At 53.0% G+C, this 24,204-nt stretch overlaps 1 protein-coding gene across 2 annotated transcripts in view; it reads right to left on the bottom strand.

The window, feature by feature from the left end:
• Positions 1-1,982: 1,982 nt before the first annotated feature.
• The window catches only part of SLX9 (SLX9 ribosome biogenesis factor), a 33,528-nt gene continuing 11,306 nt past the window's right edge, over positions 1,983-24,204 (bottom strand). The window contains exons 3-6 of one of the 2 annotated variants that reach the window (XM_090272167.1): positions 16,045-16,113; positions 4,485-4,635; positions 3,367-3,435; positions 1,983-2,289 (exon numbers count right to left, since the gene is read on the bottom strand). In XM_090272167.1, coding sequence (XP_090128293.1) covers positions 2,166-2,289; positions 3,367-3,435; positions 4,485-4,635; positions 16,045-16,113 — 413 coding nt within the window. In that variant the 3' untranslated portion in view covers positions 1,983-2,165. The remainder of the gene's footprint in view (positions 2,290-3,366; positions 3,436-4,484; positions 4,636-16,044; positions 16,114-24,204) is intronic. The other variant, XM_090272168.1, reaches the window with a different exon arrangement.

Genomic DNA, 24,204 nt, shown 5'->3' with positions numbered 1-24,204 from the left:
TAAAGGCTGCCGAGGTGACACAGAGCTGGACCACATACTAACCCTCCCCCGAACTGGGGAGGGGTCTGAGGAAAGACTGGGGAGCAGGTCATGCCTTTGTGCCATAAAGTGTCTTCGCACCAGGCGAAGGACACAAACAGAGGCACCATGTGATCCCGGTGCCCCTGACGCCCAGTCAGAGGCCCAGCTCCCAAATGCCCCCTGGTCCCAGGGTGGGGGCCCAAATACACTTGCATAGAATGAATGAGATGGAGCTGACAATGGGTCCTGCTAGGTGACAGGCCAGAGGACAAGGGGCACATTAGCCTGGGCGGGGGGCTTGGGTCCATCAGGCCCAGGGCACCTGCAGGAGGCAGAGGGAAGGCTTCGGCTTGTTCCTACGGGAACCCTGCAGCCAGAGGGCTGATGGGTACTGGATTCTCTAATTAAACACTGTTATTTAATTAGAATCTGCTCCCCAGCCCGGGAGAGAAGCTGAGGTGGGAGTTATCACCGCTGTGCTGGAAGCCCAGGCGCCAAAGGCAGGGAGAAGGCTTGTCGGGAGGGGCCTGGCCCAGGGGGAGGGGGGCATTCCTCCCAGGGCACCTTGAGCCTTGTGCTGACCTGGCCCAGGGGGAGGGGGGCATTCCTCCCAGGGCACCTTGAGCCTTGTGCTGACCTGAACTGAGGGAGGAGGTCAAGTGTGTAAGAGGGGGTCATGGGGGCATTAGGAAGCTCTGAGGATGTCATCACAGGAGGGGGCCTCCCCCCTCTAGGCCTGTTTCTCCTATGGACAGAAGGTCCCAGCCAGGGCCCCGGCTTGCCTGGCTCCCAGAGCCTCCCCTTGGGTGTAGGGACCAGAACGATAAGGAAAGATCAGGCTCCAAACTTGCTGGGAGGCCCACAAAGACTCCATGGCCCAAGTGCCCGTGGCACCGGAAAAAACATCTGGGTTCATAATACAGGTAATCACTGTTTTTTGTACCAACAATCTTACAATTAACATTTCTCCAACCTTAAGAAAAACTTAACAAACACAAACCAACATCAAGAATATGCACATGACTGTTGTTTTAACCTGTGTTACTTGAACATCTTTAGAAGAAAAATGCAGTTTAGTTGAGTCTCTTTGACTTGAAATTAAGAAGGTTCCTTCTCCACGCAGACCCGCCATCTCAGGTCCAAAAGCAGGGCCAGCTGCCTTGGGAACGCGGCATCAGAGAGGCCCAGAGACCGGCGTCCTGCTATCTCCGCCCGCCAGCTGGCTCTCCAGATATCCTGGAAGCAGGCACCCTGGAAAACCCTCGTCATCGGACGGGAGCACATGGAAGCATGGAGGGGCTGTCCCCCGCCCCCTCAGCCCCATGACCTCAGCCCAGGCTGCCGGCACCGGCTTTATCACTGCACGAGGAACATTCCAGAAGCAGCAGAGCTACTGTTTGTACACCTGGCTTCAAGCGGCACAAGACCCTGAGGGGTGCAGCTGCCGGCCTGACTCACCCCACTGGCTGATGCTGTATGGCCACTGCCCGCCCTCTTTGCCCAGGACAAACCTCGAGATGCCCGCTGCTGAGAGCACAAGCGGGGTCTGAGTCCCTCTGAGGGTCGGCACATGGCAGCGTCGGGGCCTGGGTCGGTGCTGGGCAGGTGGCCAAGTGTGACCCTGACACAGCCATTAGTCCAATCATCCAGCTGCCTGAGGGTGGGACCACACCCAAGCCAAGGCTCTGCGGTCACCAGGTACCTCATTCCCAGGGCCCACCCTCTGCTTGAGCCACATGTCCCCCAGTGCCCTCGAAGGATGCGGGCAGCTGGTCCCCACGCGGTACAAGCCCTATGCCCATTCCCAAAGGCCTGAGAAAGGCACCTACCCCTTCCACGTCCTCAGATCAAGGGTGTAAGTCAATGTTTCTGCTGCCCAACCCTCAAACCTGGGACTCAGAACACCAACTGTCATGCTCACTGGACAGCCAGGGCACAGAAGGAAGCACTATCCCACTGCCTGAGTTCATACAGCATTTATTGACCCTCTGGGGGAGGTGAGAGGTGTAGGCTGCTCCACAGGTCCTAACAAGTGAGACAGTCGAAGAGGCTGCCCTCTAGGCTCAGGGTGGCAATGGGGAGGAGCAGGCCCTCTCTGGCACCTCATATGTGTCCCTGGAGCATATGGCATGCCCCAGGCCAGGTCAGAGCAGGCCACCGCCATCCAGCTGCATCTGCCGGGCCAGCTGCTGCCCGATGGCCAGCAGGGGGCTGGCTCTGTAGGCTGGACTGGCCAGTAGGTCCCGGAAGCGAGTCCTTTCTTCCTCACTGAAAGAATTGAGGTCAGAGGTCAGCAGAGCCCATGCTCCTGAAGCAGTGGGGAGAGCATTTAACACCCAGGACCTGCCTCAGCTGGGCCACCCCACCCAGGCACCACAGCGCAGGCTGAACCCTGGAGTGGACAGGAGAGGCCAGTGTGAGGGGTAGGGAGTGAGGAAGGAAGCCTGATCTTCTCGAGCAGGGGCAGGGTGGCCTTCAGGGTCAGGCCAAGGGGCCTGAGGGCTGAGCATGGCTTCAGGCAGGAGGGAAGAGGCTTCCCTGGGGCCTCCTCATGGCCATAGTGACACTGGAGACACTATGTCCCCCCGTGTGGGGCTGGAGGGTGCTGGCTCCCTGCCCCTTCCCCAGGGAGGAAGGGGTCTAGGCCCCCATCCCCGACCTTGACAAGGAGCTGCTATTGAGCACAAGAGGCTGCCAAACGCAGGCAGGCAGAGCCTGCAGGCCTCCTGCAGACAGCCTTACATAAGAGGCACCCTCCCTTCAACGCTGCCAAAATAGACGCGGCCCCTGCAGGGACAAAGGGCCAGGAGTTCTGTGCCCCTCACAGGCCCCAGGCCAGCTCTCTTCACAAAGGGGCACCTGCTGCTCTCCTAATGGAGACAGCCTGGCATCAGGAACTGAGGGGATAGGGGACCAGCCTGTGCTCTGCCCCTGTGTGTGTGACCATGGGCAAGGCCATACCAGGTCGCAGCCCAGCTTTCCTGGCTGTTAATGGGAGAACTTGCACCCCACTGGACGAGTGACTGCCCCAGCCAGGTGACAATACCTAGGACAACAACTCCAACAAGGACCTGGGCCTGAGGGCAACCCCCAAGAGTTGGCAGCAGCTGTTCCCTGCTCTGCCCCAGGGGGAGGGACTTCCTGGCCCCCCAGGAAACAGGCAGCTTTGTGCCAATCAGGCCGTGCCCCAGAGCTGGCCCTGGCTGAGCTCCTCACAGCACCCAAGTGGACTGAGGTTGTGGGGCCTGGCCAGACACCTGACAGCCCTGGGGTAGGGTGGGGTGGGGAGGGAAGATGGGAGCACCAGAGTCTCATTTTGGTTGGGGGTGGGGGGAGCGCACTCACAGGAGCTGGAGCCTCTGCGCCGCGCTCATCCGGCTCAGCTCGGTTGGCCGGGGCTTGCTGCTCGTTCTGCTGTGGACAGAGAAGTCCAGTCAGTGCCACACACGTTCCCCTGGAAGGTCCGCCAGGGGCAGGCACACCTCTGAGGCTGCAGCCCACAGCAAGGCTTTGGGATGGTGCTGGGACCAGCACTCCTCTCCCTAAGTGAGACTCAGGGAGCTTGAGGGGGCTCACGGGGGAGAGGGACCGGGGAGGGCGGGGGCAGGAAGGGAGAAAAACTGCCCAGTTTTGGCCAACTCCTAAATTCAGCCTCCAGGCCAGGAGGCCTCATCTTTCTTTGATATTTCTTGTAAAACAGGAATGAAAAACATTCTGGTCCACGCAGGACAACTCCTGCATCCCCATGTTCCCGTCACCCTGGCCCAGTCTGACCTGGTACCAACTCCGTTTGCTCCAGGACGCTACTCTGCTCCTCCCATCACTGACCCTGTCCCTGTGTCCACCGGGGCACAGTGTGGTTCTCCTGGAGCCTGCACTTGCAGAACCGGGGTTCAGCACTCCCTTCCTCCAGCCGGGGCCCTCAAAAGGTGTCCATGTGGTAGAAGGTCCAGAAAAAAAGGGTCGAGCGTCGCCCTCCCAGCCAGAGGCTTCGCGCCTTGGATCCCTACCCCCTCTTATTAAAAGACAGAATGGCAGGTGGGTAGAGGCCTCTCATAGCCCCTCCTGGTCCCAAGGTGGCAGAGAGTCTCTTCAGCGCCCATGGTACCTAGAGTGGCTTAAGCCCTCCTGAAGGCTGGGAGGCAAGGGGGCAGGACTCTCAGCCAGCCTCACGGCCCAGGGCCCGGTAGGCAGCTACCCAGGAAGGCACCACATCCACCCCAACAGGCTTCCCATAAGTTAAGGACACTGTGGACAAAACCAGCCCTGGTAATTCTCTTCAACCCAGTGGCACTGGGCGTGGCTTTCATACACCGGCCCCAGTCCTGGCCCCGCTGTCCCGACAGGGGTGGGCTCCAGCTAGCTTGGAAGCTTCTCCAGTGGAAAGGCCCTGGCTGGGCCGACTACTCACAGCCTGGCCATCACAGCCTGAGCTCTCTAGGTAGCTGAAGGTGGACACTTACCCTCGGGCATGTGGCTGCCTGGCACCAGCTTGCAGGTCCAGTAGCTCAGGGAGGGCGTCCCGAAGGGGCTGCAGGTCCCCCACCACCACTGTGGCCCGCCGCTTCCTCTCTGCCTTGAGCTTCTGCTCAGCCAGCTTTATAGCTTCAATTTCTGCGGAAGGGAACAAGGGTTAGCACAGGAGCCGAAGGCTGAGGAGCCCAGCCATAGGAGTCCAAGCCCGGGCCCGCTCCCTTTCCTGCCCACTTCCTGCCGCAGGCAGGCCCCTCATTTCTGTCCTGCTGGCACCTGCAAGCCCTCCGGGGAGCTGGGGCAGGGGGAGAGCAGGAGTGGGATTCCTAACATGAAGTGGACTAGTGCCATGGGGAGGTCTCAGAAGGCATCTGCACAGCCCCTGGCGGGGGGAGGGGGGAGCAGGGCCAGAGGGAGGGGCGGCGGGGCACAGCAGGGTGTGGAAGAGCCAGAGGGTGAGGCTGTGCTGGGGGGGTGGGGGGGCATGGCAGCGGCCTATGCGCCCTGGAGAAGGGGTTTGGGCAGGGCCTGAACAGGGCACAAACTTACAATTTGATTTCCATTTAAAAATATATTTCAAAATTGTTAATAAAACACAATCAAACGTGTGATTTCCACAGTGAGGCCTGTGGAAAATGCTGGCTCACTGGTGGGCATGCAGATCTTGGACAAAGGCCCTCGCTTGCCCAGGGAGAGGGGCCAGGCCAGAGGGGCCCCCACAGGCAGCCTAGAGAGACCTAGGGGACGGCCAGGGGCTGCTATGCCTCCTGACCCTGTGCCAACTGATCTGGTGCCTTGCTCTGCACCAGATTTCTCTCAGACATAAACAAGGGCCTGCTACTAAAAATGCTTGGGAATGAGGGCAGTGACAGGCTTGGGGTGAGACCTGGGCTTGACACCCATCCCATCCTAGTGTGCTGGACTATAAATAATGAGGTACAGACTCTGAATCACATCTAAATAGGGAACTAAAAACCCCCTTCCTGACAAAGGACCAGGATAGTTCACAGCCAGCTCCTCACAGAGCACAAGATGCCCCCAGAGAAGAGGCAGCCAGTGGCCCAGTAGTGGACTGTTCCCTCCGTGCATTCTTGTGACCCCACGGCCAGGCCCTTCAGAGTGCTGTGGTCACCGTCAGTCCTGCGGGGCAGATACAGGAGGCAGTATGGGCTCAACAGTGATGGCCACCAGGCCGAGAGCAGGCCAGGAGAAAACAGGGCCCTGGATGGGAAGCCGCATGCGTGAGGACAGACTCAGGACAGCCCACTGATTAATGCAAAGAAAATGCGGGGCCCCAGCAACTGTGGGAAGGCTACATGGTGAGTGAGGACCGTAACAGGCATTTGCAAAAGGCGACTTTCCAGAAACTAACACTATTCACCTCCCACCGGGGAGAAGCGCCTGGCAGGCTTCGCGAAGGCCAGATCCTCTCCCAGCCTGCAGCCGAGGCAGCGCTGTCCACCCTGAAGGCCCTGGCTGCCCAGAGCAAGGCCCACCCTGTGTAGAGCAGGTTGTTCTCCTGGCCGCAGGTAGCTGAGTCCAAGGGACAGACCGCCCATCCTCCCAAGTCCTTGTGCAGCAAACCCCACACCATCCCTCTGAGCCCCGGGGTTATTCTGGTTCATAAAGTGACAATTCTGGTCTTCCCATCTTTCCTGGATGAGGGTAAGCTGTTTGCTCAGCTTCCCAGAGAGCTCAAGCACCCAGGGAGGGCTGGGGGTAGGGGCTGAGGTGGCTGGGGCAGTGGCCTCAGGCTGGGGAAGGAGCCAGGAGGGATGGCACGCTGAAGCTGCCGCTCCTTTACTGGAGGGACTGCAGACCCAGCAACAACGCTGCACCAGGACCAAGGACCAAGGGGAGCAGAGCAGAGCAGCTCCCAGGAAGATGGACACAGTTGCTAAACTAATCAAAGCCAAAACATTTTAAATTAACACGTGGTGTCCAACTAGGAAGTGTCTGAAGCATGCAAGGACGGCTCGCATGGGGACATCTGCCAGGCAGTGCACTGGAGTGGCTGCTTTAGCAGAGGGAAGGCCATTAGTCACCAGAAGTACCAAAAAGAATCCAACAGAACTCACTACCCACTCACGATAAAAATGACAATGAAACCACAAACAGAAGGAAACACCTTAGTCTGACCAAGAGGACCTCCCAGAGAGGCCTGTGGCTAATATCACGTGTGGTGAAACACCAGCCACACTCAGTCATGAAGCAGAAGAAAAAGATGACTGCGACCCCCCACCAGTCCCAGCCGGAGGCACAGCACCAAGAGAGGTGGTGGGTGGGCTGACCTCCGCCTGAGGACACACCAGTGGCCGTGACAGGCTGCAGGGGCCAGCCTGGCCTCCCCACAGATCCACAAGTCTGACGCACCTCAGTCAAACCTCAACAGGAGTCTTAAACGAACCTGTGACGCTAGTTCCAAATCGTATTTTTTAAAAAAGCCTTAAATGCATAAGAATAGCCAAAACAATTTTGGAAAAAAAACAAGCAACAAAAGAGTTGGCCTACTGGATATTAAAGTAAATCATGAAAGGACTGAAATTCAAACAGACCCACGTGCAAGAGGGCCAAGTGGGGAGCAGGGACTAGAAGCAGTGCTCCAAACTGAATGTTGGCCAGCTCTCCTTCTGGGGGAAAAAAGAATCCCTCCCTCCTCCTTCCTGCTGTTCCTAAAAATTAACTATACAAGACTTAATCATGACAAATCAAAGAGAAATCAAAGGCAAAAAGCACAGAAGAGCTGCTCAATTCCAACTGAAATCAAGGAAAATGACAATGGTGAATGCCATTTGTCACCTGTCAGAGGGGCATATTTTACAGTCTAAAAGTACCAAATGTGAGGGGTCTGGGGACAGCAGGGGCGGGGAGCCCGAACGCCGGAGGACAGCTGGGTGAGGGCAGTCAGGCGGAGCAGTACTCACTGTTGCCCGGCTCCCCTGGACCCTCAGGGTACCCCGACGGCCCTGAGGGCTGGGCTGGCTCACAGATCCTGCCTCACTGCTCTGGGAGCTGGGGCAGCATGTGGATGGGACAGAGGGGAGTGGGCATTCCAGCGGGAGGACCTGCAGGGACACAGGCCCTGGGCGGCAGCTGCATGTGGCAAGGTGTAAGAGGGTGGACCCGCGGGGGGAAACCCACACACTCACGCACACCATGTACTTCTAAAGCCCTGCACCCGAGCATGGGCGCCCAAGTGAAGAGAAAGGTCTGGCAGTTGAATCTCATACAACCAACCAGCGCTCACTCCTGAGCAGAAAATCAGATGCAAGTTTGGCAGCTTTATTGGTTTCCCTTGAAGAGTTTCATAACTTATTATTTATTTGCAACTAAAACATGACTCTGTCCTCAGATGTGGATGTCCTTCTTTCCCAGCCTGGAAGGGCAATTGCCAAAGATGGGGAGAACCGTGAATTTAAGGGGTGTTGGCTCTGTGCCAATAGACTCCTCTCCCTCCTCTGCCCTGAGCCCCACAGAGCCCACCACCCCTTCTGGCAGAGACAGTAGTGGAGGGAGGGAGAAGGGCGAGCTCAAGCAAGCACTGCCCCGGCGCCCCAAGCCCCGCCCTCCGTCTAGGGACGGGACTCCTCCCTTTGCCCTGCAGGCCAGGTTGGTCTGGCTTCCCAGGACCCTGGGGCTCATCACCCCCACTGGCCCCTCTGCGCCTCTGCACCTAAGCTGTGCAGAGCCCCTTCGCTCCCTTCTCTCCAGGAAACCTTTCTGAGGGTGCTGGACTGGACTGACTTGTATGCTGACATTTGTCCCACCAGAAGCAGGATTTCAAGGCCAGCCTACTCAAGAGCAAAGGGGGACAAGAAAATCTATCAATTTTGTGGTCTAAAGCAGCAAGTTCCAAAGCAATGACAGTTGGAGAGTATCTCCAAGGGCTTGGCTGGGGACTGGGGGGCCATGTCCTGCTCCCATGCTCTCCTCCAAGGTTTGGTGCAGGAAGGTTCCCACAGACTGACTGGCCTCATCCTAAGAGGTTTAATTTAAAACTAGCTGGAGGTGCAATTAAGAAAGCATGACAGGGCTTCCGGCCAAGATGGCAGTGTAGGTAAACGTGGTACTCACCTCCTCCCACAATCACATCAAAATTACAAGTAAACTACAGGACCATCATTCAAAACCACCTGAAACTGAGCTGAACAGAAGTTCTATAAGGATACAAAGAAGCAACATCAAGACTGGTAGGAGGAGTGGAGATGCTAACAGGCTGGCCCTACACCCATGTGTGACAGTTAAAAATTGGGAGGGATCTCAGCTGTGGAGGTCCCCCTGATGATCAAGGGGTCCCAGCCCCACATCAAGCCCCCTGCCCAGGGCTCCAGTGCTGGGAAGGGAGGTTCTCACAACCTCTGGCTATGAAGAGCGGTGGAGATTGTGGCTGAGTGAGACTAGTGGCTTCTGGAGTCCCAGGCGTTCCTCCTGAAGGGCCTACACTCTGCTTTCCTTGGACTCACTAGCTCTGAGCGCCAGTACTGGAGCAGCACTTACAAGGTGCCAGAGACATACAGGGGCACACGGAATTGTCCATCAGGGCTGGACAAAGGCAGCTTTTTCCCAAACAGAAGTGCTGGCAGAGGCCATTGTTCCTTTGCTGAGTCCTCTCGCAACAGAGCCAGCAGATGGGAACCATATCTGAATTTCCATCAACCTGGGTAACACTGTTCACACTCTGTCTTGGTGATTCCCTGAGACCTCACTCCACCCAACTTGCAGGCCCACCCACGACTGGAAGTTTCCAATGGCTCTTACAATACATACAAATGGCCTGTCTTGACTCATGCTTTGGACCTTTCTAAAATCTCTCCAAGCTTCGCAAACCCCAAACAAGCAGCACCTGGCCTCAGCATGCCCTGTACCACTTGCTAAGTGGCCCCAGGCCTGGCACCAGCAGCAGCCATTGTTGATTCGTAGCTCAGCTTCTCCTGGGAACCTCCAAACCCAGCACAAGAAGCAGCTATCTGCAGAATGCTTTGTAGCTCATGCTGGGAGGCCCTGGGCAGGGCACAGGCAGTGGCTGATCTTGGTCTGTACCTCCCAGGAGGCCCCAGAGCTAGCTCACCTGGTGCACAGCTTCTGACCACACTGAAGCACCACCCAACCACCTCCATAAGTGGAAAAGTCACTGGGCACCAGAGCCCCACTGAACTGAGTCCAGCTCCATGGGGTTGACCCCTGCACAGCAGACCCTCCAGTGTGGTCGCAGTCAGTCCTTGAAGCCAATCGGCTGCGGGTAAATCCCTCCCACTGATGTGCCAATAGGAAGGTGCCCACAGCCCACATCAGGGGAACACCTCAAGCACCCAGCCTGAGTGATGGGAGGCTGTGCTACTGGACCCTTCAGGACACCTACTGTACAAGGCAACTAACCCTACCAAGCCCATGAGACACAGCAACTCTACCTGATACACAGAAACAAACACAGGGAGCCTGCCAAAATGAGGAGACAAATAAACATGTCCCAAAGGACAGAACAGAACAAAACTCCAGGAAAAAACCTAAACAAAATAGAGACAAGCAATCTACTAGATGCAGAGTTCAAAACACAGGTTATAAGGCTGCTCAAGGAAGTTAGGGGGCGAGCACAAGAACTTAGTGAGAAATTCAGCAAAGTGATTGAAAACAAAGAAATGAGATATAAAAGATACAAAAGAACCAGTCGAAAATGGAGAACACGATAACTGAAATGAAGGCTGCATTAAAGGGAATCAATAGTAGAATAGATGAAGCAGAGGATCGAATCAGCAGTCTGGAAAATAACCAGAAAACACCCAATGACAACAGAAAAGAGGGAGAGGGAGAGAGATAAAAAAATGAAGAGAGTTTAAGGAACCTCTGAGACAGCTTCAAGCATACCAACATTTGCATCATGGGGGTGCCAAGGAAAAGAGATTAAGCAATGAATTAAAAACCAATTTAAAAATGATTAAGAAATTTCCCTAACCTGCTGAAGGAAACAGGCTTACAAGTCCAGGAAATGCAGAGCCTCACACAAGATGAACCCAAAGAGGCCCACACCAAGACACATCATCATTAAAATGCCAAAGGTTAAAGACAAAAAGAATCTTAAAATCAGCAAGAGAAAAGCAGTTAGGTACATACAATGGAGCTGATTTCTCAACAGAAACTGCAGGCCAGGAGGGACTGACAAGAATATTCCAAGTGATGAAAAGCAAGAACCTACAACCCAGACTCCTCTACCAGAAAAGCTATCAATTAGAACTGAGGACAGATAGAGAGCTTCCTAGACGAGAAAGAGCAAAAGGAGTTCATCACCCCAAACAAGTGTTACAAGAAATGTTAAAGGCTCTTTTTTTTTCTTATTTTTAATCCCACTAAAAGATAATTAACTAAGGCAAACAAAAATAATAGCAATGTTCTTTGGGTATATAAACTAGGCAAAAATTAGGTGTATGACAATAATAGCAAAAATTAAGAAAGTGAGCATTCTTTAAGACGGAGATAAAAAATATGAACAATAAAATGGCAATAAATTCATATCTATCAACAATTATTTTAAGTGCAAATGGATTAAATGCTCTAATCAAAAGATAAATGGTGCCTGAATATATAACAAAGGAAGACCCTTAACTCTACAAGACACTCACTGCAGATTGAAAGACACATAATGACTAAAAGCAAAAGGACGGGAAAAATATTTCATGAAAACAGAAACAAACAAAAAAAGCTCAGGTAACAATACTTATATCAGACAAAATAGTCTTTAAAACAAAGGCTGTAACAAGAGGCAAAGAAGGGCTGAGCAATTGCACTTCTGGGTATTTATTTGAAGGAACCCAAACCACTAAATCAAAAAGACACATACATCCATATGTTTGTTACAGCATCATTAACAACAGCCAAGCTCTGGAAGCAACCCAGGTGTCCATCAACAGATGAGGGGATAAGGAGGTGGTGCACACATACAATGGAGCATGACAGCGCCGTAAAAAGAATGAAATCTTACCGCCCACAACAGTGGACCTAGAGGTACTGTGCTGAATGGAATAAGAGAAAGACAAATGTCATATGATTTCACTTACATGTGGAATCTGTAAAACAACTTCACAAATAAGCAGAACAGGCACAGACTCATAGATACAGAGAGAATTTTGAGGGTTGCCAATATGGGTGAAAAAGGTGGAGGAATTAAAAAGTACAAACTGGTCACTGCAGAGCAGTCACAGGGCTGTAAAGCACAGCATGGGGATACCATCAATAATACTGTAATAACTATGTGTGGTGTCAGGTGGATAACATTTATCAGGGTGATGACTTTGAAAATTATATACCTGTGTAACCACTGGGCTGTATACCTGAAACTAATATAATACTGTATGTCAACTGTAATTGAAAAAAAAATTTAATATCTTTAAAAAAGAAAGTATAACTTAGGCAAATCAGGTCTCTAAAACCAACCACACTGGTTATGTTGAACATGGGAAATTTTTATGGACTGAAACCTGCATTTCTATAAGGCGCCCAGGAGGGCTGGTGCCAGCTCCCTGAAAGCCCACCCATGTCTCATAACAGAGTTCAGAAGAAGGGCAACATGAGAGCATCCTTGTCATTCTTACTGCCCAGCCTGTTTGCTAATCTTCTACAGAAAAACTCCAGGGAAGTTCCATATAAATAGGGCAAGAAACATATACGATGTCAGGTTGCTTTATGCGCCATGTGGCCCGGGATTCCCCCTCCTGAACAAAGCAAGCTGGTAGGACGATAGCATGGCCCCGACCCCTGGTCCCCAAGGCAGGGAACAATTCTCACAACTTTTATTGCTGCACCAAAGGTTTGAGTCAGGAAGATGAGAAGAAGACTGAAAAATAAACTTTGGGAGAAGATACAAAACTGTCTCCATTTTAAGTGGCATGAGTATTAATGTAGAAAATTCTAAGGGAGCTACAAAAGAACTACTGGAACTAATACGATTTTAGCAAGGTCAAAAGATACAAGATTAGTTTTAAAAAAATACTTTTAGGTACTAGCAGAAAACTGGAAAATGTAGCTTCTGAGGACTGCATTTATAATAGCTTCAAACAGCAATAAAATTATCAGAAAGAAACCATGTGAGAACTCTACCTATGCAACACTGATGACAAAAAGGACAAGGGGGGGGGAAACCCTGAAATTCATTTATAAAAAATTGCGCATTTATTCTTACCTGTTTCAACTTCAGTCACCTTCAAAGTACTTCAAAATACACCTAATGAGACACTTTCCACTGCTCAGAAGTTTTTGAAATCATCAGTTTTGATGCCTTTTAATGCTTCTATTGTTTTTTGTTTCACCTCTTCCACACTGGCAAAATGTTTCCCTTTGAGGACTTTTTTCATCCAGGGAAACAAGAAAAAAAAAGTCACTCAGGCCCTGGGCTGGTATGGCTCAGTGGATTGAGCACCAGCCTGCAAACCGAAAGGTTGCTGGTTTGATTCCCAGTCAGGGCACATGCCTGGGTTGTGAGCCAGGTCCCCAGTTGGCGGTGTGTGAGAGGCATCTGGTCAATGTAGCTCTCCCTCTTTTTCCCTCCCTTCCCTTCTCTCCAAAAATAAATAAAATCTTTTCTAAAAAACGTCACTCAGGGTAGGACCAGATGAATAAGGAGGGTGGGGCACAGGAGTCAGGCCCTTTTTGGTCAAAAACTGCTGAACACTCAGTACAGTGTGAACAGGTGCATTCGTAAATCACCCGTCATGAAATGGGCAAACACATTAAGAGTCTTCAAAATGATTCACTGAAGCTGAATGCAGCCTCTCACAACTACGCCAGCTGGTACACTGATACAGATGGGTTCCTAGAACACTCACTTTGTGGGGGAAGCCTGTACTAAAAGAGGCCCGCCCTCCAGAAGATAACTCCAGGATTTGGGGGGGCCCTACCTCGTAAAGAAAATCTAAGTAAATGGGGAGATATACCATGTCCATGGACTTGAAGAGTCCATATTGTTAAAATGGAAATTCTCCTAGAGTTGATCTATAGACTTAAAGCAATCTCAATCATAATCCCAACTAGATTTTTGTTAGACATGGTGGTTTTTAAGAATTGACAAGCCGATGGTAAGATTTATTCAGAAATGCCAAAGACCTGGAGTGTTCACAGCAATCTTAAAACAGTAGGACTAAGATGTAGGGCTTCCATTAACTGAGTTCAAGACTTAAACTACAGCCATATAGACTGCCCAGGGTACGATAAGGTACAAGAAACAGCAGGAGGCCATTTGATTTGTCACAAAGACACCAAAGCAATTGAGTGAGCAAACAAAAGTCTTTATAACAAACAGTGCTGAACAACTGAACATCCACATGGAAAAAAAACCCTCATACCACAAACATTAATTTAGGATAGATCAGAAACCAAAATATAAAGGCCAAAATAATGATGTTTTTTAGAAGAACAGGAAGTCACAAACAGCCTGAGAGAAAATTATTTGTGAAACACACACCTGACCAAGAACTGGTGTGCAGGACATAAGAATTCTTAGAGCTCAGTGATAAAAAGGCAAAGAGCCTCAGGAATCACTCGAGTGAAGAGGAGGGGCAAATCGGCAGTGACGACATGAAGGTGCTGGTCCGTGGCGATGAACACTGATCCCACAATGAGCTACCATTCCGTGCTCAGCAGACGGCCACCATGTGCTGGCAAGGCCGTGCCGCAGCCAGAGCTCCCGACGTCGTTGGTGGGAGTGTAAATGTACAACCACTTTAGAGAAACATCTGGTAGTTGCTTGTAAAACTAAACATACAACCACCCTATGACCCAGCATTCCATTCTCAAGTATTTACCCAAGAGAAATGAAAACAGAAGTCCACAAAAAGACTTGTAAAGAATGTTCATAGCAACCTCAGCCATAGCAGCTAGAAGAGAAAAAAGACCAGGTGTCCATCCATAGGAAAGTGGGCACCAAACACCATGCCCATATAAAGAAATGCTTCTCAGCAGCAGGACTCCATGGACCACAGCCACAGGCAACATGGATGAATTTTAAAAACACAGAAAGGGCATGTCCTGCATGACTCCCTTCACATGACATCCAGAGCAGTGAACCTCAAGCGGGACCCAGAAAGAGTAGGCGGTGCCTACCCCTGGGCAGTCACAGGGCTCCTGGGGGTGCGGGGGTTCTGCAGGGGAAGGATTATGGCTGCACAGGTATGAGCAATTGTCATAAATCCTTCAACGACATACCTAAGACTTGCATTTCGTTGTATTAAATTTTATCTAAAAGTAAAAATAAAAAAAAGCCATAAACAAATACTAAACTCTAGCAAAACTGTTTGGGAGAAAGTGCACTGATGCCTGTACTTACTTTGGAAAGCAGACAGATAAAACATGGGCTGGTAGATGGACAGACAGACAGGAACAGACAGATGAACAGATATGTGACAAAGAAACTTGAAAAATTACAGCACCTACAATTGTGTACAGGACGTAATACTTGATCATGATAATAACAACTGTTACTGGTTTGTGTACTTACTGCCTTATCTTAGAGTGTATACTTCCTACTTTAAAAAGTGTGCTGTAGACAGTAGCTGTGCTCCACCACAGCGGCCCTGTACGTCATGTTTACCTCGTCTCCTGATTGCGTCATTTCTCCTGTATTTGATTTAACCTAGCTTTGTACAGTAACCTGCTATATAGGAGCAAGAGGCTGTACCATCAAGCCTAGGTGTGTAGTAGGCTGTACCATTCAGGTGAGTGTAACTGCCTCTGTGACGTTCTCCCTAATGACGCCTTCCTTGGAATGTGGCATGTGACTATATTTTCAATTGAGGTTGGTTGAATCTGCGAACAGAGGCCAACTGTATTCTGACTTAATTTTATAAATTAGCAAGATCACACTAAAAACACAACAGTAAGAAAAAAATTACAAAACAATCTGTACAAGAAAGTCTTTAGAAAAATATTAGCAAATTTTTCAGCATCATGAAAAATAACTATATTTTCCAAAACAAAATGAAGAGTGGCATTCGACCTGTCATGAGACGTTTAGCTGGAAGTGCACGAAGGCCATCTATGTAACAGATAGGTACCTGGAGAGAAAGGCCCCGCTGACCCTCAGAAGAAACAGGACTCAGAAGTCCTTGGATCACACAGAGAGCTGCTGCTGCCCAGACACCTGCGCGGGTGTGTGCCCCGAGGTCTGAAAGGACACATGCTGAAGGGGTGTGATTTCATCTGCCCCTGTAGACAGTTCTGACCCCTAAAGAACTCATGACCAGCATGTGTCACCTTTGTAATTACACATTCATCACAGGACCAAACACATCATTTTTACACACAAGAAGTCAAGTGAAGCACCTTCCTGAGACCATTTTCTTAGAGAGAAGTCAAGGCTCTGAAGAAGCTCATACAAGGCCACCTCCTCGGAGGCCATCTGCTTGTCACATCACAGGCCATCTCGGGAATGCTGCCATCCCACCCCTTGAGCGTGGCCTGCCCTGGTCCTTGACACAGGGCCATGAATTGGACAGAGGACAGGAAGCCTGTGCCATCCTGGCTATGAGTGAGCCATGTCGCCAGCCGGGAGACAAGAGAAGCACTTACTCTGCAGCCACCGCTCCCGCCTCAGCTTCAGTTTTTCCTTCTTGGGCAAAATCACCTTCGCTTCAGCACCTGAGGACACAGCACATGGGCGGTGAGTGGGGCATCCTCATTCCCGCAGGACAAAGCCTGACACGCCCCACCCACAAAGCTGGGGAACAGAACTGGGAAGGTTCTGACAGTGCCAGGCAGACTGCAGTCACACGGGCCATCGTGCCCACAGCAGCCGGGCTGCACCCAGGGGCAAGGCCGGCCTCAGCCTCTCACAATCCCCAGGGAAAGATGGAGCAGCAGCTCCAGCAGAGGACACCACGCTGCACATCAGCACAATGTCAGGAGGGCACCCTAAGCATAGGTGTCCCTCAGAAGCAACAGCCTGGCACTTACCACGGGGCTGCCCCAGGATGCCAGGCATGCCTTCACCCCTCACCCTCCCCACCCCGACCTGGGGATGACCTTTAAGAGGGCTGCGGCATACAACGCTGCTAAGAGAGGACCCCACAACTCGAAGAGGACCCATGAACAACCGAGAACTGGATGGGCATCCCAGAGCACCAAGGGTCCTCTTCTGCTCACAGTCCCCAACATCTGGGAATTTCTCTGCACGGGCACCGTCGGAAGCCAAGAGGACTCAGGTGAGTACAATCCAAGCAAGAGGTGGTCCCACATCTTGTCACTGAATCAACCAAGATAAGAAGAAAACCCACTTCCTTCCAATGTGCCTTCTCCCAGAGCCTCCTGCCCACATGGGGATGTGTCCCCAGCCTCACCTGTCAGTCTCAGGGCATGGAAGACAGCACACACCTTATCCTCTGTTCCCCAGAGCAGCTCTGTCATCAACACACCGGCCACCCAGCTGACCTTCTCACTGCCCGCCCTACTCCCTCATCCCCTGTACCATCCCCAAGCACTGTCTGCTCACTCTCTGTGGTGACTTCAGCTGCCAGGTCTGCAGTTCCCCCTCCGTCACAGCCCTGTCCTCACCACCCACGGCCTGTCTGCACATCTCTACTGTCGCGAGCTGAACTCTGTCCCCAAAATTCCCATGTTGGAGCCCTGATCCCAGGACCTCAGAACATGGCAGTAGTGGGAAAGAGGGTCCTTAAATGAGGTAATTAAGTTGAAACAAGGTCATGTGGTTGGGCTCTAATCCCATAAGACCGGTGTCCCTATAACAAGAGGATATTAGGACACAGACATGCACAGAGGGAGGACCATGTGAGGACACAGGGAAGAGACGGCTGTCTACACACCAAGGAGAGAGGCCTCAGGAGGAACCAGCCCTCCGAGACCTTGATTGCAGACTTCTGTCCTCCAGGACTGGGAGAAAGAAATGTCTGTTGTTTGAGCCACCTGGTCTGTGGCTTTGTTATGGCCGCCTGAGCTGACCAGCACGCTCGTCCTCTCCTGAATAACACGGAGCATTGTGACTCCTGCACTTGTCAGGCCTGAGCTCCCTTGCCCTCCCCTTCCTCACCTGCCCGCTCCCCATGAGGACGTACAGCAATGCGCGCTACCAGGCGCCAAAGCCCCACCCTACTCGCTAGCCTGTGACACTTGCTAACTACCTGAAGACATTTAGAAGCCCTGGGCAGATTTATGCCAGTGATCCCACGACGAACCCCGTTTTACAGGTAAGAAAAGCAAGGCTCAGAGGGGGTAGGGCACGGGGAGCTGCTGGTGGGGCCACAGCCACCAGGCCCCGCAGCAGTGTCCTTGGGCTGGGCTCCACTGAAGCTTCACCAGCACCCCTGGGACCAGGCCACTGGAGGGGCCCTGGGAACTTGGGATTTGGGGGTTTTCCCCCAAATAAACTCTGAACCAAGGTGTGGATGTAGCTGCAGCTCCTCAGAGCACCCAGATAACACAAAGAGCCCCAATTGCAAAACACAGAGCGTCTCAGGTCGGCCGTGCGGACCCCCAGGCTTCTATCTCCTCCGCAGCAGGCAGAGGGGTGGGAAGTGAGATACAGGACCCCTTGCCCCCAAACAGGCACACTCGAGGTAGGAGGACCGCCAAGGCGCAGCACGGTGCCCGCTGCACTGGGCATAAGCCACTGCGCCACGCTAGCCACACCTGACTCCCAGCTGGACAAAGACAGTCACAGTGTGTCTGAAGCTGTCATGTGGCCCCAAGAAGACTTGGGCAGTGCCAGCTGGCATGTCAGGTGGCACTGGACTCTGCTTGGACAGGCTGGAGCACCCATACAGAGCCCAGCCCAAGGGCAGGAGGGGGAACGTGCTGGGGGAAGCGGACGCTACCAGGTTGGCAGGTGCACCACTCCAGGAGCACAAAGACAACACAGTCTGACGACTGTGCGCCCAGCGTCAGGGCTATGGCATGTGGGCACACACGTGGGAGGGCCTGGATCGGAGACGCCGGACCTGCTGATGGCATCTCTGCTTCTAGCTTGCTCTAAAAATGGGACGAACTCCAGGCTGGCCACACTCCTTTGGCCTTAACTGGTTCCCCAGAGATAAGGGGCTTAAAGCCCAAGATGTTCTATACAGGATGCACGTCCTGGTTCATCTTTACTTCACGCAGATTTTCTTGGCTGTTACAACAGATCCATGACGTCTAAGGAAAAACAACACAGAAACAAGTTCTGTCAAGAGCCAGGTGGTATTCCTGCTCATGTTAGAAACTCGAATAAACCCTGGAGCCCATGACTTCACGGGAATTACAGCCCTTTGCCAAAAGTGAGGCCCTCTGTGCTGGACACGCCCAGAGTCAACGTTACAGCCCCACTGGCCACAGGGGAGGGAACGAGGCGTCCAGCAGCATTTCTGATAAATGACAAAGTGAGAGTGGCTGTGCATGCTGGGCAGGCATCCCAACCTGAGTGCTCAAACTGAACCTGGGCAGGTACCGGGAAAGCAAAGCCCAGGGCAGGCCTGGCCAACCTGGAGTGTCCACGTGACCCAGCAAGCAGTTCGTTCCTCTCTTAGAGATAAGCAAAACCCTCCAGAACCTAAGATAAAAACAGTTAAAACAATCAATGATAAGTGCTTGGCAAGGATGTGGAGGAAAAAATGAAAACCTCGTGCACTGTTGGTGGGAACGCAGACTGGTGCAGCCACTATGGAAAGCAGTATGGAGATACCTCAAAAAATTAAAACTGGATCTGCCTTTTAACCCAGCGATCCCACTTCTGGGAATACATCTGAAGGACCCCAAAACATTAATTCGAAAGAACATAAGCGCCGTAGGTTCACTGCAGTGTTATTTACAACCACCAAGATATGGAAGCAGCCCAAGTGTCCGTCGGTAGATGAGTGGATAAAACAACTCTGGGACATTTACACAGTGGAATACTACTCGGCTGTAAAAAGAAGAAAGTTTTACCTTTTGCAACAGTATGGATGGACTTGGAGAATATAATGCTAAGCGAGATAAGCCAGTCAGGGAAAGACAAATACCATATGATTTCACTTACATGGAATCTAAGGAACAAACTGAACTAACGAGTAAAACAATGACAGACTCAGACATAGAGAGCAGATTGATAGCTAAAGTGCGGAGGGTAGAAGGTGGAGGGATTGAGGAAAAAGGAAAAAGGACTCATGGACGTGGCGACTGTGCAGGGAAGGGGAGTAATAAGGGGACTAAATGGTAATGGAAAACAATATTATTTTAAAAATTATCTGGAGAAAAAAAATTAACCAACCAAGCTGAGCACAGGTAGGGAGGGTGATGCTGGCCACCCTGGGCCTCCTGCTCAGCAGACCAGGCTTCTCCCCCTGCCTGAGCCCTGCCCTGTGCCCACCCTGAGGGCCAGCAGTAACCATTTAAAAAGACCAAAGACATAAAAAAATGGAAGACAGATTGCCCTAATCAGACAATGTCCTGGAAGAAAACTGTCAAGATTACAAACCCAACAGCCCCATCTACATGTTTTTCAAAACACACCCATCAAGTTTTATTGCTAATGCACCTTTTTGTTGAAACACCTGTCTCATAACGAACCCTTAGATGCCTCAAACTGCTGAGTATGTCAGAAGGACAGACTCCAAACCCTAGGGCCAACCCCTAACACAGAGCCACAACATGGTCCGGCAGTCACTGCAGTACTTGGAATGCTGTGGGGCAACTGTGGGTTCAGTTCTGCGGCTGAAAAGCTGTCTTCTTTTGGAGGTGGCCCTGGAAGGACAGGTGCCCCCCCCAAGTCCCCAAACAACTGATGGGAGGGAATAAGCAGCACCCACGGTGAACAGGAAGGCAGGGGCCCTCCTGGGGGTGCAGGATCCAGCCTCCACTGCCTGACCCACCCCCAGCATAACAGGAGTGACTCCTGTCTGGTCCCCCATGTCCCACCCTCAGCCTCCACCAACCCAGCCTGTCTCCAACACCTTCTTGAGGTTATCAACAGAAGGGATGGACCCAGGGCAAGCTTAGGCCACTATGGGGTGCTGCTGAGCACCCAGCTCCTTAGCCCCTTGGACCAGTCCACACAGCATCTCTCTCAGCACAGTGTGTGCACACCTACCCTCGCAGGTGCCGACAGGCCATGGGTCATGTCCTCCCCCACACCACTGTCCACGGCTGGGAAGAACTCACTGGGACATGAGTGGCTGCAGCATGTTCTACAGTGGGAAGAGAGGGAATTCATGCACAGGACAAGGTGCACCCACGCTGACCTCTCCAAGCCCTGACACAGAGAAACCAGGATCCAGGCCCCTCTATCACCCAGGAGGAGGCAGGGACCCGCAGGCCCAGCACCACATCCATTCATCCTGCCCCAAACCCTTCCCAGGCAGGGTCCTCCTGGTCCTCCTTGACCTTGCCCTTCCCTGTTTCTGTCTGTCAAAAAGAATGGGCTCCACGCAGACCATGAGAGAACAGCTCAGAAAGTGGGGCCCCTCCTGACCTCCCCCATGCCACTGCAGGGCCAGAGCCACACCATGTGGGCTGAGCAGCCCCCCAGCTGCCAGAGGCCCAGAGGGAAAGCCCAGCCTCTGGTCCTGCACTTGGCCACACACACGGGCCCTGAGGCCTGCTGGCCAGGAAGGCCTTGGAGGCAGTGGACGCCCCTCCCGGGGGCCCAGTGGAGGCACTCCCACTGAGGACCCATACCTCACAGCAGGTCCCAGGGCCCAGGGGGCACGCAAGGAGCTCACAGCCAGCAGCCACAGAGGATGCAGCCATTTCTGACGACCAGCAGCACGTCCGGCAAAGCAGCAGGCTCCCAAACCTGGTAAATGCCGCCCATTCAAGACTCTAGGATGCTTGTCCACTGTCCTCAGGGGCCCACATGCAGCTACAGACAGTTCCAGGTGGTCCGGCCAGAAGGTGGCTTCTGAGACAGTAATTCCCTGTCTGCAATCCCCTCTTGGTTGGTTCCTTTTTTACCACTGCAGGTGGGGTGGAGACAAGGAAGGGAAGCGGTCTAGTGGAGCCCTGACTGCAAGGCTGGAGGACAGGTGGGAAGAGTCTTTGTGGAAAACCTCTGCACAACCCTCAGAAAGCTCTTGGGTCCCTGTGAGCTGAAGCCCAGCCTTCTGCAGCTCCTCTCCGGAGGCAGGAAGGGCCTCTCCAATCTGAGCTTGGCTGTAGAGGAGACGCAGCTTTGCTGCCCTCTGCTGAGCAGCCCCGCGCCTGCATCTGCTCTGGACTCGCATTTCAGAGGAAACCCCTGCGCTGGGTCAGAGGCACAGTGGGAAGGAAGCTCAAGCACAGGGAAAATGCAGTCACGGTGCTGCGGTCTGCGGTCTGCAGTCTGCACGGCCCTGAGGCCAAGCGCTCTCTCTGCTTGGGGGGCAGGGGGGGCAGGGGGTACTCAGCAGCATAGTCCTAGAGACAGAGAAAGAGAGCGCACATGTCCCGAGTGTCCTTGTATCCAAGTCTCTCTGCTGTGGCCTCCTTGTCCACTCACCACTGCCACCTCCCCAACCTTTCCCGTCAGAGCCCAGCAGACACGCTTCCACCACAGTCCCTTGGTGGCCTCCAAGCGTCCAGCGTGCTGACTGCACGGCGTGCTGGGAATGCTGAGGCTCTTCCCTCCTGTCCTTCTGCTCCCGTGTTCCTAACCAGGCCTGTCCTCCAGGCCCATTACACCCTGCTCACCTCTCTTGGCATGAGTCTGGGGCTGGTAGTGTCCAGCCCAGGCCACAGGATGAAGTACTGGCCCAACACCCCAGGTGCCTGTCTGAGAACAGAGTGGGCTTGTTTTCTGCAACTTTTCAGCATAAAGGAATATAGGACAAGAAGTAGAGTAGAATGGACAGGCGAATGATCTGTGTGGAGAAGGACCACCCTGCCACATACCTCAAGTCCCCACCCCAAGATAGGATACAAAGGAGCCAGGAAGCTGCTTCACATGAAGGTCCATGAGCCCAGGGGCCCTGACCCTCAAGGTGAAACCAAGCTTGGCTGGTGGCAGCTGGGGGTCATCTGCAAGGGGAAGCGGGGCTGGTGGTGGATGAGGTCATCTGCAGGGGAGGGCTAGGGGGGGGAACAGCCTCTAGCTCAGTGGTTCCCTCACAGGAAGCATGGAGCCCCTGCCTATGAGAGGGATGGAAGGGAAACTGGGAGCAGACTAGGCACCAAAGACTCCATGCAGAAACCCAGGAATAATGCCACCAGCAAAGAAAGCCACCGTGTCCTGAGGCTGCAGGGAGTGAGTGAGAGCACACCTGCCCGGAGAAGCAGAGCACACAAGAGCCCACGGGGGAAGCAAAATGGACATTCATCCACCGAGTGATGGAGCCACAACCAGGCCAGGCTCCCCTGAGTGGGCTCAGCCTCTTCCAGTCCACACCGGCAGCAAGGCAGACACAGCAGCGGACGCAGGGAGCAGTTATATTTGTGACTCAGCCCGGGGTGAAGACCTAAAGGAAGGACATGTCTGCGCTAATCCAGGCAGACAGGTGCCCTCGCCTTCACAGCCCAGCAGATCACTGAGCAGCAAACACATGAATAATCAGATGCCACCTTCCACATGACCTGCACCTGCCCCAAGCCACCAGCCCCAACTCAGGCCAGGGAACCATTAGGCCCACTGTTCCCCTGCAAGACCCAGGCATTGGCCAATAACGGGCAAGACTGAAGAGCTGCTGAAGAGGCAGGCTCGGGTAGCGCAGAGGCTGAGACAGACACCTTCCACCAGGAACTCAGAGGGTCTGGACACCTTGGGGGCTCCTCCAGGAGCTCCAACGGCTGTGGGGCCTGACTAGAGACCAGGACGTACTTGGGTGAGCACAGCTCTGAACCCACAGGGCCTGTCTGGGCTCCAGGGTCTACACAGGGACAAGAGATGAGAGGACTTATGTGTTCCTGTAGCTGCCAAGCAAGACCCAGTAGGCTTGGGCCAGGGTCCTACACTTGGCAGCCTCCGAGACCCCTAAAGGGTATGGGAAAACAAGGTTCAGCAGGTCTGGGATGGGGCCCTAGTGGTGCTAGTACTGATCCGGGGCTACGTCAAGGTGGGCGCAAGAGCTTTATGGCCCCCCCCCCCCCCCCGGTGCATATGGAGCTAAGACTAAGTCCTGCAGAGAACCTTCCAGTAATGCCAGTGGCAGGTCCTAATGGCCTTCCCATTCCTGGCTGGGGCCCCACAGCTCTGAGTTCAACAAAGGGAGGGGCCAGTGCACACAAGGGGGCTCGGCCTCTCCCAGCACTGCATCCCTGTCTGTGAAAGGGGCAAAGTGGGCCAGCCTCTCACTCACTTGGGAGTATCGCTGGTCAGCATGGCTGAAGGAGCCCAGAAGGACACCCCCAGGCAGGCCCATGCAGCATACCTGCCCAGATGCCATACTCATCTGATGCACGAGGAAGTAACTGTCCTGGGAAGCTACACAGATGCCCAAATCCAACAGTCAACAAAGCACAGCACCAGGACACCAACTCAGGTTCTGTGACTCTTTAACTAATGCTCTGTCCCCTCTACTACCTCCAAACTGCTCGGGGACACTGGCTTTGCACAGCTGGCTTCTCCTTCTGGGTGTATTCACCAGCAACAGGAGAGGCAAAATGCCAACCTGGACCAACCAGGCAGAGCCCATCCTACAGGCAGAAGGCAAACTTGGCCCCACAAGCACCAGGGGAGGCAGGAAGGAGAGAGAGCCCCAGGGTGACAGGTAGGAGAGGCGGGAATAGCCGCCACTGGCAACTGTCAGAAGACAGCATTTGTTAGCTCTCTAGGGGAATAATTTTCTCAGGGATTTA

The sequence above is a fragment of the Furipterus horrens genome, unplaced genomic scaffold (genome assembly GCF_987537825.1).
Source record: "Furipterus horrens unplaced genomic scaffold, mFurHor1.1.pri manual_scaffold_1, whole genome shotgun sequence".
Taxonomy (NCBI): Eukaryota; Metazoa; Chordata; class Mammalia; order Chiroptera; family Furipteridae; genus Furipterus; species Furipterus horrens.
Note: the sequence above shows the minus strand (reverse complement) of the source record. Positions and strands in the feature narration are given on the sequence as shown.